We start from the raw sequence: 16,592 nt of genomic DNA, 5'->3' as shown, positions 1-16,592 counted from the left end.
TACTATCCTCCGTAGTGACCACTGGCATAATTATATTTATACTCTCGCTGGCTATCCACCGTGGTTAGCCAGGGAAACTATTCAGCCAATGGTTAGCCAGGGAAACTATTCAGCTGATGGTAACAAAGAATGGCAGAGACAAAAGATGAGTGATCATTTCACAATCGACAAGGACTCTGATAAATGTAATTACAATGGAAACTAAGATCTAGCCATGTTTTGGCCTCGTGTTTACAACTGTATGTAACATCGTAAGGCATGGGGAGAGATCTGCACGAGTTTTGTGATGTTACTTGGGCTTTACAGATGATCGATCGTGTGTTGACCTTCCGGAGTAAGCATCTCCATATGTCATTGGTGAAATATATTGGTTATGGTTATCAGGCTGATTTTAACAAAGAATGGCAAAGAAATTCATTGAGAGAATTAATGATCATGAATAACTCACCTGAATATACATGTATCCAGCAGACGACATGAGGACAATGTAGTACATGTCTTCCACAAATATAAACGTGACATCACGGATCTTTCCACTTGGCAACAGAAAGTAATATCCTGGGCTCAGCACATCTACTGCAAGGTTGTAGATCTGACAAGGAAGGGAACATCAGGTAGGGGTATTAATTATATTCTCTGTGTTCTGTAGGTTTATCAGATAATTCAGAATTGACTCTTGATTGAGCTGTACAGACAATATTTAGTGGGACATACAAAATAAGCATGGATTTGATTATACATGTACTTGCAATTGTAGAATGTATGCTTCTGGATGTAACATCTGAGAGTAATCAAAATCTGTAGAAACTATGACTACAAATGTTATTAACGTTGATCTGGATCTGAGACAAATTAGGCTGATAGATAAAATGACCACATATCAATTTGGAAGATCCTGTTTCAACTTCTCAGAAACCTTAGCAGGGGTACCAGGGTACAGGGGGAAAATCCTATGTGACTGAAGTTTATATTTTAATATATTACTTTATTTTTAATTTTTAGGTTTATATTTTTATATTTCAGTCTCATATTTACCATCCTACGATACTTCATAGCTTCCTGGATCAATCTGAAATCTGTTCCACAATTTCAACAGACAGACCATCGGACCAAGATCAAACCACATACAAAAAACTCACAAAATATTGAAAAAAAAATACATTGTAGTACAATTTGTACAGCTCACCTTTAGATAGAGGTGAATCATGGAATTTCAAAAGGACAAGGAAAATGTGCATGACATGTACCTTCACAAAGTCTGCTGTGATCACAGCTATTTCTGTCTGAGACCCTGGTAGCCAGATTGCCTGTATTGGGAAAAACAAATTATAATTAATATATAATATTATGATTATATAATAGCTGAGAAAGCAGGTCCTGGAGCAATAGAAAATGCACATGTCTTGTCTTGACAGGTGTAATTTGGGATATTGTAAAACTTCAGTGTTTTAAACTCTGAACTTATATTTTATTCTTTAACTCTGGACACATAGCAGTAATTCTGTGGACACTTTCTTGAACATGCATGTGGCGGTGGATTTAGCATTTGTTACAGGGCCGGTATCAGTCTGTTAGCCTGGATACCAGGCTATCAGTCTGTGGGATGTCTTGCATCAATGATCATGAGTAAACTTGAAATTCAGGATTCATAAAATTAATGGTAGTCCAACTTGAATGCATTACTAACAAAATGATTGAGATTTGTGCACTGCCGACTTACTCATTGGGCTGTAATGACGCTGCACACTGCCAATGATATGCTATTAATATTGTTCCTTAATTTCAGAGTCGAGACAAAAAGAACAGTACTGTTGTTCCATTATAGTCACCTTCTGTTGTAAATATGAGGTAATGTTTTATGCTATTTTTGTGTCTATCAAACAGACGTGTAGGTAGTTGTGCTAAATCAACATATGATTACACCAATTTACGTTGTTCATGTGTCTCAAAAATGCGGCTTTGCTAACTGAGGACACCTTATACTGAAAGGTTTAGGTTTTCTTGCTCATATTTCCACGAGTATTATTGCTTTTATAATCACAATTTTTTTCAAATCTGCATGGATTATTCCTGTCACTATGACCCAGAAATTGTGAAATCCTGGCCGTACTTGTAACATATTAGTTAATCTCACTACAGTGTATGATGCTATGAAGTAAATCTTGTTCTTGGGAGAAACTAAGATGACACACTGACATTTTGAAACACAAATTATATTTGACCGTCTCTGTTTACATTGTAAACCAAATGCTGATCAGAAAACAAGACATACCAGCCGTGCACGGGGAGTAAGTGTATTTCCAGATGTGGCAGCCATTTTGGATTTTCCGGGGCATTGTATTATACTTTAGTACAGGTAGGCCATCTTCAGTCACTGTGGTAGTTTTGCCCCTCTAACTTAAAATACTGCACAGTACATGTATCACAGTCTATGTGCCTGTTATGTGTAGAAAATATTTTTTTGGTATCTTAGGTTTTCTTGTGCATATTTTGTCAATAAACCGGATAGTGAGTGTGATTTTGAATTCCATTTCAGCAATTTTTATAAATTTTTCATGGTTTTTGGTTGGTGAGTTGACAGTTCGTTTGCTTAACCCCATTTTTGGGACAAACTTGCAAAACAACCCTTACAAAGATTTTTGGTTGTTTCTATACCTCTGAGGTGAGCACAATAAGAATCTGTGTGATACCACTGCTTGGGCAATCCACACAATATGCAAATTAGGCAACCATTACAGAAAATATTGTTCTTGTCAATATCTCAGTTGTTACTCATAGTATCAAACAATTTTGGTGTCCATCCCTAAGTTTTGAGGAGTAAAGAATCAGGTTAAGCCATCTAGCTATATAAAGATACATCAATATTCAGTGCTGAATAGGCATACAACATGCAAATCAAGGCGGTCATTGCAGAAAATCGTGTTTATGTATTACTAAATATCTCAGTAACTACACATGGTATTAAAACAATTTTGGTGTCTATCCCCATGTTTTGAGGGGTAAAGAATCATCTTAAGCTATTTCAGTAAAGATCACACCTGTCCAATATTTTGTGCTTAATAGGCTAAGCTGAATTAGGTTTTACTAAGTACGTACTTGGGGTACAAAGTCTGTGTGCCTTCATAACCCTGCGTATTGATAGGGAATTGTCAAATACAATGTTTTTTATTGGGCTTAAGTCAAATAGTTCCCTTTTTCTAAGTGACACAATTTGAGGCAAATTTTAACTTGTTATATTATCCACATCCTTATGCATATAAAGCTAGATAAACACATTCAATGACTAAACCTGCTAACTGTCTAATATAGTATATAGTCCCAGACAAGCCCAGCAACACTCTCATTAGAAATAACCCGAACAAGACGAGGCTAATAACCATTTTTCTGCTTTATCCGAATTGTGAATATTGTCTATCAATGAGTAACTAGCACTCTACACCAAATTAGAAGTAATATGATAAAAGTTTTTTCAAACTTTGAAGGACCAGATCGGGATTTCTAACAGTAGAATTGGTGATTGTGCTGGCATAAATCCCGATCAGAGTTTCTGTCATCATATATAAATGGGAGAAATCCAAGGGACTGACAAAAACGTGATCCCTATGGCCAGGTGGCCGTTATGCAAAGGAAACCGCTAATAGGAATACAGGTTTGACCGTACTACACACCTTGATGATGAAGTTCCCAGTTTCCAACTGTGGATGTAAAACCAAGTGATCTGACATCGCCCCTGAGCTGCTGAAAGTCAACACATGGCAGTCCTGCAGATAACATATTAAGACGGTCAACGAAGTCCATACCAAATGCATGTAGCACAAATATTGTGGGATAATCTATCGCCACTTCCGGAGGCATTTTTTGGCCATGTTTACATGTAGCTGATAAAATAAAAAAGTTTAGGCTTCTCAGTAAAGTGGTTCAAGAGGTAGCAGAGGACCAGAAGGTGACTGACATCAACGTGAACAAAATTATAGTATGGCGCATTTCTGAAGCGCAACAAACGAATGTGTTGAATTTGAGGGTATAATGTACAATGTAACTGACAATTTTGATGACCTCTTTTAAATAGGGTCATGTGGGGCCAAGCGGAATAAAAATAGGAATAGAAGTACTGTACCCTACGGCTTCAATACAACAAGCTCAAAATTGGTATTTAAAAGGTAACATTTGAGATTTGTAGAACATTACATATTATATAATAGATACAATTTTTGTTATTCATGTATCTATAATGTTACAGATTTGGAGCGTGAAAATTTCGATGAACCCAGATTCACTACAACAGAAATTTTATTATCTAGCACTTAGAGTTAGATGTCAAGAATATCAGGCTTGTATATACTTTATGCACGAAAACCTTTGAAAATATTTAGGTGCACCCACAGAAAAAAATTGGGTGCACAGCTCCTAGGTGCTTGTGCACACAGTATTTCGAGCCCCGTGTTGTACATGTATGAATGATACAATATTTAACAACTAGAGTTCGGCGAATTCATACGTTATGAAATATATTTTCATAAGCTTAAAATGGCCAATTTAACAATGAATATTAACAACAAGTTTGGTCTCCAAGTTGTTAATTTTTGTGGTACTTGCGTCATGTATAACTGTCATAAGTAGGGAATCCATAAAGGAGGACTCAGTATGGAATTTGCCCTACCTTCAGCCCACAGACCGCAAGGAAATCTTCATTACACTGGTTGCCTGTTATTGAAATGACTGTAAATGGCATTGGAGCAGATGACAGCCTCTGAAAAATACAGGATGGAAATATATTAAGATGGATTAAAGTTAACTTGAACTTGAAGGTAAAGTGGTCAGACCTCAGATTGAAGACACGCATGATGCTTTTTCCATAATATATAGTTAGAAGTGCAATGGTCCTTTGCTATAACCACCGAATAAAACCACCGAGTGAGCGAAGCGAAGCGATGAGGTGGTTATAGCAAAGGACCAGGACTGGTGTTATGACACCATATATACCAAGGAACAGGCGGGTCATTAACATATAGAATGACTAAGAGGTACTTGCAGTACCTCCCTACTAACATGCAATAATTAATATCAATCAAACGAATCGATATACAACGTTAAATTAATCGTTCAACAAATGTCACCATAAATTCAGCTATTAATATCTCTTTGGTTTATTGGTTTAGTTTATTTTGATTTCCATTATTGCACTACTCTTCCTGGAGTTCATATCAAAATAATAAAAGAATTATCTTAATTATAAACAGTCGAGTTCGGCAACCTCATACCTCCATGAAATATCTAGAGCTTTTGTAAATTTCATGCAATTGATTTACACATTAACATGATTTATGCATGGTGTTATTCATCATTGACATGTCACAATTATAAAATTCCCATCATTAATCATAAAGTGGTTTTGCAATTTTTACATAAATTATGCAAGTAAGTTCTTCATTACCATATTTGGTATCTGCTTATATTCCACCTATCATAATTAACAAGTGTCACATTTATTGAAGTCCACTTATTGCAAACAATGGAATTATGCAATTTCCTCATTAATTATGCAAATTAAGTCCTCATTTGCATAACATGCATAGCATTATGAACATCTTTGCCCAGCTACCTGCATACCTAAAATGATGCCAATCCATCAATACTTTCTGCATGTCTTGACAAAAATGTCCCTGCAGTTTTGAAATTAAATGTTAGGGGGCGAACACCTGCCCCACTTTGTCATGACACTGCAAGCTATCTACCTGCCAAATGTGAAGACCATATCACACGTTTGGGACAAGAGATACATAGAAAAAAATGCTATGATAGAATATTCTCATCAATTATGCAACTGTATTCATATTTTGCATAATTAGTATTTCATTTTGTACAACATTGTCTAAGGTACCAGCACACCAAAAATCATGAAAATCCGTTGTTCCCTTCTTGAGTTATCCCCTTTGCTAGGGGGCCCAAACTTATGTCACTTCTGCAGACAAACACAGGGTAAAATATAACCTCCAAAATATAACCTCCATGACATTTCATGGAATCCGATGCAAATATACAAAAAATTATGACTTTGAACTCTCTTGAACAAAATCTCTTGTTTTGATCTTGCTGCACACTAATTAAGACTTCATTAGCATAATAAATTAGAGAACTCTATAGCCTACATGTAAGTTAATCTATAGGACAAGACCATCAGAGCATCAACAATTCATAAGCCTTAAAGCTCACAAATACAGGCACTCCTCATAATAAAACTTGTTCATTTGGCAAAGATACTCCAGTTCAAATTTTCTTGAAACTTAAACAGTATATGCGGATGTCAACCATAAAATCGACTCAGTTTGGTATAAAAGCAGCCCATCAGTTTACATGCTACACAATCATTATGGTAAAAAGCCTGACAAGTTTGATATATTGTGAACCATTTCCATGTTACCGTAAGAGTGAGTTTCCTCTTGCTGGAATCAGCTTGCTTCAGTAGGGCAGACAGCTGCAGTAATGTGATCTACAGTAGAACAACAACTCCATCATGTCTACAACCATTTATCTGAACACACATAATGTCATGTACATGTACATTGTATTCCAACAGAAATTGTATCTTAATGTTATAGTTAACGTTTCACCCAATGTATCAATTGATATGTATGCAATGTTGTTCATGTGGGCCATGTGTTTGCAATTTTGATAAATCAAATCAAATCATCTGTCCTGGTCTACAAAAATGTTTAAATCAAATCAACTTATCTGTCCTAGTCTACAAAAATGTTTTCACAAAATCTTGATTCAAAATAACTATATCAAATGTATTTTCAATTCTAATGAAGAGTTCCAGAAATTGCTTTCCTGTCTATGTGACAGATACTGATTGTGTAATGATGAATACCTTCCCCTTCTCTATGGGAAGATTGTGTAATGATGAATACCTTCCCCTTCTCTATGGGAAGATTGTGTAATGATGAATACCTTCCCCTTCTCTATGGGAAGATTGTGTAATGATGAATACCTTCCCCTTCTCTATGGGAAGATTGTGTAATGATGAATACCTTCCCCTTCTCTATGGGAAGATTGTGTAATGATGAATACCTTCCCCTTCTCTATGGGAAGATTGTGTAATGATGAATACCTTCCCCTTCTCTATGGGAAGATTGTGTAATGATGAATACCTTCCCCTTCTCTATGGGAAGATTGTGTAATGATGAATACCTTCCCCTTCTCTATGGGAAGATTGTGTAATGATGAATACCTTCCCCTTCTCTATGGGAAGATTGTGTAATGATGAATACCTTCCCCTTCTCTATGGGAAGATTGTGTAATGATGAATACCTTCCCCTTCTCTATGGGAAGATTGTGTAATGATGAATACCTTCCCCTTCTCTATGGGAAGATTGTGTAATGATGAATACCTTCCCCTTCTCGTGACTGACTGCGAGATGCTGACGTCTGCCCTGAGAGGAGGTGAGGCAGCACATGGCCACCCGGCGCAGCATCTGTGCACTGATCAGCTGCCGGATGGTCTGACCCTGATCTCCATTGTAGTTCATCCTCACATTTTCAAATGCTCCTTCTTGAGATCCAAGGGTTGGGACCTGATGGTGACAGTGATAGATGAACTAGGTTAGTGCACAATCTAACACCAAGGCTGATTTGGGGAAGATACTATTATTCTCTATAACCACCACAACTACATGTACTGGGTTCATTTTCAAACTTAAGCATTCTTAATCTCTTCTCATGATCTATGTAATTGCAGCAGACATAAACATGAAATTCAATGTACAAAGCCTTTCATATCATCTTATCACTAGTATACATAACATATATATTGGATATTGTAAATTAACGGCATTTCCAGCATTTACATCTACTAAAACATGACAAAGTACATTTGTATATAATGATACTGTGATAGGCAATAAATAGCAGAATCACCCTTCTACATGTTACAAAGATATCAATGATCAAACACGGTGCAAAAGAGTTTAAAAAAGGTTTGTAAATCTTTGACTGCAAACATTTTTGTCAACACTGTGATTTTGAATAAATAAAGCATCTGTGATGGAATGTACAACTCAAATCTTCATGTATGAATAAATTTCATTTATAGAAAGACGTTGTAACTGGTATCCACCATGCTGTGCAAAAAAAATAAGGGTCACACGAAATAGTAAACGAAGAAAACCCCTTCTGTGGTGTTGTTGTTATATTTTGTTTCCAGAGGGACTGAATACTGTGTAAGTAGTTTAAGACTGTACTGTATGATGGAATTTGGGCTCAATGGCACAGTGCCCTTGTTCCCAAGAAGTGCTTTTCAGGATGTTCAGTGGCTGAAAAAATATCATTGATTCACGATGTGAAATTTTGCAAGTAGTTCGGGGACCTCATACCTCCATGAAATATTTATTGCTTTTTTGTGGATTGTATGTATGTTTATAGTCGGCTGTATTTGAGAGTAATGGTTATAAATGTTATGGGAAAGTAGTGGTGTATTTATTTAATGACACAGAGGATGTCCATCTGATTAGTAATTATTAAAATGAGACAATTGTGTAATGTGCGTTTAAGAGGTCGACGGCATATGGTAGCGTGGTGTTCCTTAGGCTTGATGTTTGGCATTTAAACTGTCTAAGGTTGTCAGCATTATTGAGGTTCGACTATGTGCCTCAGAGCGGTGTGGTGGGAGGAAGTTGGGAAACTCAGAAAGAAGAAGGGATGTGCTAATATCCTAAGCAGACATAAATAAAACTAATTATCATATTAAAAAAATTGGGGTTCCCCAAACAGCTGTCATACAAATCACCTCACTATCTGCTTGGAGCTAAGCCCATTAACAAAGCACGATGCCTGTTCCAATATATCGCAGATGGTGATTTCTGATATTATTACATCGATTATAACGACAGATACGGCGCCCAAAATCTCATCGATTCGAGCTTTCATCACACCCCACCAAAACAACAAGTATGAAACCAATCCATCCAGCCGTTCTTGAGTAATCTTGTACACAGACAGAGACACATAACAGAAAATATAACCTCCATGACATTTCATGGAGGTAATAAAGGGTTTACATGCAGTAGGATGATCATGTATCATACAATCCATAACTAAGAAACATGTCAATGTACTAATGTTGCAGAATTCGTGACTTTTACGGATGCAGTGCTTGTTGTGGTTACATGAAAGAAGTGATGCCACTTTTCAATTTTCGCTGCAAATTTGCTACAAAATGGCACCAATCGCCAATTTCACAACCTTTTTAAAGCACAAAACAATTACCTCATCCAATAATAATTAAAAAAACCCATTGCCCCATATTCATGATTAGGCATGTCACCCCCTTTTAGCACAGACGTCTATAGAGAACCCAAATTCTTCAAGTTTGAAAACACAACACGCTTTGTTACTCTATCAAGTACTCTAGAATACAACTTGTATATTTCATATGTGGAAAACCTTTTTTCAAAATGGAACAGAACAATTTTATATGAATTGACTAGCAAAATTGCTCTCATGCTTACAGCAAATACAATGCCCCTTGTGGAGTAGCTGTAGGTACAAATGTATAGTAGCTGAGAAGTCAACTAATGATGACGTCAGCTTTTAACATACGTAGTACATGTATATCCACACACATGTATTTATTATGTTTCTCGCAATTTTTAGTCACAAGTTTTTCAAGTCATAAGATCAATTTTAAACGTATAACTTACTGCTACACATTGTACATTGATGTCTAATCTTGTTTTGAAGTGACGAATTTGAAGTGTTTTATGCATAAGAGTCAGTATGTAGCATATAGTATATTAGCTAGCGCAATTACCCCCTATGCGCCATGTGGAAAACGACTCCCACGCATTACGGGCCGTGATTGCCCAACTAAAAAAATTCTAGAAAAACAAATTCAATGCACACAATCACCAAATTTCTTTATATGCTTTTCAATCAATATCTTATCTCTATGTATACTAAATTTCTTCAAACAATAAGTTACCGATGTTGAGTTAGGGCATGATTAACGGGCAGGTACCCCCGGCCGGCGAGCAGCGTCTGCCACTGCACCATTTCCCACCGAACGCAAAAATGCGCTCCACACTTTGACCCCGTTTCCGCCGGATATAACGCATATTATGGTCTGTATAAACGTCAAGATTACATTCTAAAGGATTCCAGCAGCATTTTGGTGGGTGATTCAAGTTGCTACGTGCAAGGTAAGCCTATTTATGACTCTTTTAAAAAATTTGGTCCCGATTTTCGTCCTTATATAAATCAATTATCTATTTGAATCACCGGAAATAAGATAGAACATGTTCTAAGCTTTAATTTGATACCAGATTTGTAGCATTTACATTGGAATATACACACCGGAAATCGCTACTTTCCATGCTGTTCTATAGCGCGAATCCGCCGCGGGCCGTGGGAGGGGGCATAGCAAACGTAGTAAGGTGACTTGTTACATGTTTCTCGTCTTGGGAATAAGTTAAATTCGTACGTACTATGAAGCTCGATGGGATTTAGTTTTCAGCATCTTGTATGGTATCTCTTGGGAGGACATTTAACGTTAATATGTGTACAATTCTTCTCAGCACTGAGGCCTGACTGAGAGAAACCTGTGATGACATTCGACTTTTCGGTCCAAACCGCACCAGATGAAGGACACAGAGAGAAGTAAACATCGGATGGCTTGATTTGCCTAATTGATATGCAAATATGGTAATTATCTATTAAAAAAAACAAAGATTATTTCTTTGACTACTATTCAAGGTGTCACTTCTATTTGATTTTTGTTGCAGAATACAGAGCAGTAAATGAAATACTGAATTAAATACTGTATATGGCTAATTAATATTCAAATATGCTAATTACCAATTTTTTTAAAAATCCATTTGTTAGTCCTGCTGTGCCAGGCGTCAGTTGAATGTAATTTTTTGTTCAGAGTATACAACAGTAATATGTCATACCTGCATTCAGGATACCAGAATTATGTACTGTATTTACCTAATTAATATGCAAATATGCTAATTACCAATCATTAAAATAATCATTGATATTATCTATTTGTTGCGTATGCTGTGTCAGGCATCAGTTGAATGTAATCTTTCGTTGTCCAAGAAGATGGTTCACTTCACATTGATATCTATAGGAAGAAAACCCCTTGGACCATAAACTAGGGGTTATCGGTACACTGTTCCACAGGGCAGAGACTGTTATCACAGACCATCGTGATAAAGAGAAAAAGACCACGTTATTCAGGCACTGAAAGTTTGTGGCTACCCAGATTGGGCAATCAAAAAGGCCACGACACCTAAGTCACTTGAAACCAACACCACTCAAAACCGGTCCTCTACTACAACAAGCAGAGGTTTTGTTGTTTTGCCTTATGTGAAAGGGACCTCAGAAGCACTTAGAAGGGTTTTCAACAAATACAGGATTAAGACCTGTTTGAAGCCAACACGTACACTCAAGAACTTCCTAGTGGCACCTAAGGACAAAACTCCTAAAGAAAGTAGATGTGGTGTGGTGTACCACATTGCGTGCCAAGGAACAACTAATAAAGGCCCATGCAAGGAAACGTACATTGGTGAAACGGAGCGTGCATTGAAAACAAGGTTCCTCGAACACCGACGTCCAAGCTCTGTCAGCTCTGAGGCGTCGCAACATATACACCTAGAGTCTCCGGGACATTCCATTTCGTTAGACAGTGTCAAAGTCCTAGACTCAGAACAGGATTTCTTCGCACGAGGAGTGAAGGAGGCCTTGCACATCAGAGCTCATTGGCCCACACTCAACAGAGACGGGGGGCGACATAGACTTTCTGATATTTATGACCCCCTCCTGCAAAAGTGGTGTCTTCCTGACGTCACTGGTGGAGTGAGAAAGGGTCATTCTGTGAACAAGGTTGACGGAGATCGACCGAAAATTTAGGGGTAAGTCGTTAAACCGGAGAGTACCTGAGTGTGAGAAGATCATGTTATAGTTTGTAAGCTGGTAACAGCAGACGGTTGTGTTATCTTGAAAGACTGGTAAGAGCTGTGAAGCAATAAACCCTGCTATTGTCTCTGCTCATTATAAACTGTGTATTTTGCATTGATAATAATAGGTCCCTCTGGTGCCATTAGGGCCCAATTAGACTAATGATTAAGGTTTTCCCAAAAAATACAAAAATTTATTTCTTCAAGAATTTATTTCTTGACTTAGCTTTGTCCGATTTGAAATCTGAAAAGTGCGTTTTGTTCGGGGTGACAAGAGCTACATGTATAACTTAGCCCAAATTTCAATGTGCCATCAATTAAGGAAAAAAATCAACTGTGCTAGCTACATATAGGCAAAGTTAAGATTCGAAAATAAAAAGTCAAGATGTTTGTGCACCACCCATTATACCACCGTAAAAACCATAAACGAAGAGATAGGCTAGGACAGTGGGTTCATTACATTAGCGGGCCCTACTTACAAAATCTGATTACCAGTAGTGTGGTTAAGAATAATTCCAAATCAATGATGGCAGCTGATGAATAATAGAATACAATGTTCACTTATGATTGGCAAAGCCTTAAGTGCTTGAGTTGTTGGTGTTCTGACCTGTGTACCTACCATTAACTGGTCAGTAGTCTCCACAACCTTGGCTTGAGTTGCAGCTGTTCAGGGCATGTTCCACACGTTTGGAGTTTCCCATGGATAAGGACTCCTGGGAAGGTTTTGTGGCAGGTGTCAGGAGTGAAGTTAGCAGCTGTAGAACAGTGTCTGCTGTTCCTAAGGACTCCATCTCTTTCAACAGAGCAGGTGTGAAACACTGTAAACGTATAAGGTGAAAGGTGAGCAGGAACAGTACAAGGTGAGCAGCAAGACCAGGCTCACAAGATACCTGCAAGGGGAGCAGCAATGGTACAAGGTCAGCTGACGTTCTGTATCATACAGTGTACTGTATCATGTCTTTTTTTATTGATAAAACCATAGACTCCATACAATGTCATGATCAGTCCAGCCAAGCAAGGGCAAACTGTAATGTTGTAAATGGCACTCAGATTTCAAAATACAGCAATTATAGGACTGGTTTCATAAGGATAAAAATTTGAAACCTACAACTTTGTATGAAAATACAAAACTCCAGTAACAATTGCATTTTATCATACATCATTGGAAAGCATATTCACTGTCTTTTACAATTAAATCCCATTTGTACATTCATGGGTTGAGCACCAAACGTGTACCTCCAGGTGTCTGCAGAACTGTATTTTCCTTGTTGTTGTCACCTCCTTGCTCCGCTCTGGTCCATCAGTACACACCTTGTCTTCTGGGGCAGGTGGACTTGGAAAATGAGAGTCATAAATCAGATCCCCAGGTTTGTCCTTACAGGAGATGACATTTCCATTGGGACTTGTGCTGCTTACTGCCATTCTCTTCACCAGTGCCTGTGTATGTAGAGGGTAATGGTGCATATCAGAAATCATGTAGCATCCTTCTTTGATATTCCTTGATATTAAGTCAATACTTACATGTAAGGAGCAGGAGGGAATATTTGTCGATTCAGTGAAGTAATAATTAGCTAAACATACCTGTATCTGTATCAGATTTCTGTATCTATATACCTTCGGTGTAACATACCAGCTTCAATTATGTGTTAATAGCATGAAACCAGCTTACAATGTATCTCTTTACAATATACATAGCCCACTTCCAATCTTCCAAGCCTCCATTGTTAATTTAAGTTAAGGTATTTCACCTGGCTAAATTAGCAGCTAAATTAGTCCTACAAATGAAGCGACGATCCAGTGTCCAAGACCTGCACAGCAGACTCAACTGGAAGTATCTGACGCAGCGGATAAAGGAACATGTGTGTGATGGTCTTTATATGTATCAACGGGCTTGTCCTGACATACCTGGATGCCACCTTTGTACACAACCACCTGTTACACAGCCATAACACCAGACAAGCTTCTTTGCTCCATAAACCCAATTACACGAACACAGCTGGCAATCGGGCATTTGCATACAGAGGAACAACATATTACAATACAGATCAACATACATCTCAACCAGCTTACCTGACAACTGCCATCTTCTTTGGCCCCACAGTCACAGAAGAAGGACCCATACTTCGCATAAGTGACATCATGGTCTCGGTGACACACCTTGGCACAGATGGAACAAACTCCCACACCATCATTCATCTTGCACGTATGACAGTGGTACCAGTGCTGGTTCATAAACTCTTTCTAAGAGAAACATGAAAACACTGAGATATGTAAAGGTTCATTGTGACGGGTAATTCAGGAACATAGGACTAAAAACACATAGCATGGTATACCAACAAATAGGTGTAGGGACCAGTACAACGTACAGACAGGTTTTTCTTCTTCTTGGACCATTAAAAAAATATCAGACCTGAAAAAAATCAGTGGAATGGGTTTTGCCAATTATAAAATGGACACACTATGTTAACAGGTGTTTGGGGTCTTACCAGGCCAAGAAGACAACAAGAGCGGAGTCGAGTAGAGTTTATAGTCATTTGTATTCATTTGTAAGAGACAGTTACTGAGTTAGCCTTTACTACATGAAAGTTGGATTTTAAAATGCAAATGGGAGTTGGATAATCTACCAAACAGATTCCTTTGTAGCAAAATTGACCAATTACCATTGTTTTGGGTATTGCCAATTCTCAAGTTTCCACAATCAGGTCCAGGTTCAGGTTCGGACCTAGAAATGATCCTCTGGACCTGAATTGGACCTATACCTGAATTTTCTGTACTGGTACCTACCCATGCCAACAATAGATTTTTTTCCTTCTGACCTTTCACATTTTATTCTTTTTGCCAAGAAGAGTATATATGTTTAGTTATATGGATCTATATGTAGGTCAACAGCATATGGCTCGAGAAATTGTGGATGGATCTTTGCGATTTTTTTTAGATGTGTAGCAGTTGTCGAAAGGAATGCCAAGTTCGAAAATGGTTTACCTGGCATTTTGCTACGGTAATGCAGTGAACTTGGTATTTTTATGCGCTTGCTTGTGAACAGGCTACAGCATAACTAAATTACAGGAAAAGTCACCAAGTTTGGTAGTCTTAGCAGATGTCGTTCAGCAGTTATACAACACTTTTAATTTTTCATGGAGAATAATATCCTTAAATAGGGGCAATGACAATGGTACTCTACAATGGTATATTGTGAGATTAGTGTCAGAGTGAAAACGCCCTGCCATGAGAGAGTGCCAGTATGAGGTGGCATATGTATTACCTGTGTAACAGTGAAGGTGCAGAGTTTGTTACACAGTGAGTCCTCATCAGAGTCTTCTGCATCCTCATCCTCCTCCTCCTGGACTAGGTCATCAGCCCAGTCTGTCTCTTCCAGTACACTCCCTTCTCTCTCACACAGTGGCGAGGTGGAACGCCCCCCACCAGTGGCTTGTTTCAGAGCTATCAGTACGTCAGCCACATACATCAGCAGATAACACAGGGACTCCCCAGCTGGGTTCTGTCTTCCTGTCTCCACTGTCATGCCAACATCTTCTACTGCAACAGCCTCCAAGGGGAAAAACACTTATTTAAAAAGTCTTACTTTCATCTATTTTTTCTTCTGCACATTCTTTGAGTTCCTGCCTAAAAATCAGGTAAACCATTAATTCAGTTGGCTTCAAATTTGCTGGAGAAGTATCTTGCAATTGGCACCCCAACCTGGGCATTGTATGGCTCAATGGTTAGGGTGTTTGATCTAATGTAGTGCCCTTTGAAAGGACCTTACAGTGTAAACACATCATCAAATTTCTTCACTTTACTCAATTGATAGGTGATAATTAATGTTACTGTTACTATAACTTTAAGAAAATCATTTCTTTCTGGCAGGTTTGAAGCAGATTATCTAAAATATTAGACTAGAGAAAGACTGAGGAATTCCCACAAACTGTAAGTGCCCTACATTATGCATCTCACCTGCTGAAAGGTACAGATCCAGTCAATGGCTGCCTGGAACAGTTTGACATGCCCAGTTCCAGATCCAGCACCAGCCAATGTTGCCATGACAATAAGGAGATCTGTGAAGCCGGTACCTCCATCCTGTAACATCTGGGAACAGGTGTGCTTCTTATTTTGCATGCCACTGGTGACATAATTCTCAGCACAAAAGCAATTTGAAGCAGGCATCATATTAATAATGTATTGCCAGCAGGGATATCCATACTAAGATCACTGATTAGTTACATGTGTGTGTGTATGTGTGTATGCTGTGTGCTCTGTGTGTCTGTATGCATGTGCGATAGATCGAAGACGAGGTCAATGAGGCAAACAGACAAAACTTATTTCTGAAATCAGCTCCCATAAGTTTTCCCCCAAACCACCTTAATTTTCACAATACTGTAGCAATTTAGAGTAGCGTACACTGATCCCATAGTCCCTTGAGAGATGCAAAATAAAAACATGATAATGCAAATATTTGACGGATGTGCAGCCATTATCTTGTTGGTCGATTTTCTAATTGCCATGCTATAATTGGTTTAAACGCTAATTATGATGGACAGTCTTTTGTTTGCCTCATTTACTTCATTTTAGATCTATCATGGTCGCCCTTTGCGAAAGATGTATTGCCCCCACAAACAAAAGTGCTAAGCTACTTCC

The 16,592-nt window shown here is 38.1% G+C and overlaps 1 protein-coding gene across 2 annotated transcripts in view; it reads right to left on the bottom strand.

Annotated features, from left to right (window-relative positions):
* Positions 1–6,421: 6,421 nt before the first annotated feature.
* Positions 6,422–16,592, bottom strand: part of LOC118420748 (E3 ubiquitin-protein ligase UBR4-like) — a 59,675-nt gene continuing 49,504 nt past the window's right edge. For both annotated transcript variants that reach the window (XM_035827710.1, XM_035827711.1), the window contains exons 33-39: positions 15,912–16,043; positions 15,220–15,504; positions 14,028–14,198; positions 13,194–13,394; positions 12,577–12,775; positions 7,392–7,574; positions 6,422–6,490 (exon numbers count right to left, since the gene is read on the bottom strand). In XM_035827710.1, the coding sequence (XP_035683603.1) occupies positions 12,587–12,775; positions 13,194–13,394; positions 14,028–14,198; positions 15,220–15,504; positions 15,912–16,043 (978 nt within the window). In that variant the 3' untranslated portion in view covers positions 6,422–6,490; positions 7,392–7,574; positions 12,577–12,586. The remainder of the gene's footprint in view (positions 6,491–7,391; positions 7,575–12,576; positions 12,776–13,193; positions 13,395–14,027; positions 14,199–15,219; positions 15,505–15,911; positions 16,044–16,592) is intronic.

Source organism: Branchiostoma floridae, chromosome 8 (assembly GCF_000003815.2).
Source record: "Branchiostoma floridae strain S238N-H82 chromosome 8, Bfl_VNyyK, whole genome shotgun sequence".
In the NCBI taxonomy this organism is placed as follows: Eukaryota; Metazoa; Chordata; class Leptocardii; order Amphioxiformes; family Branchiostomatidae; genus Branchiostoma; species Branchiostoma floridae.
This window is presented reverse-complemented; position numbering and strand designations above follow the sequence as displayed.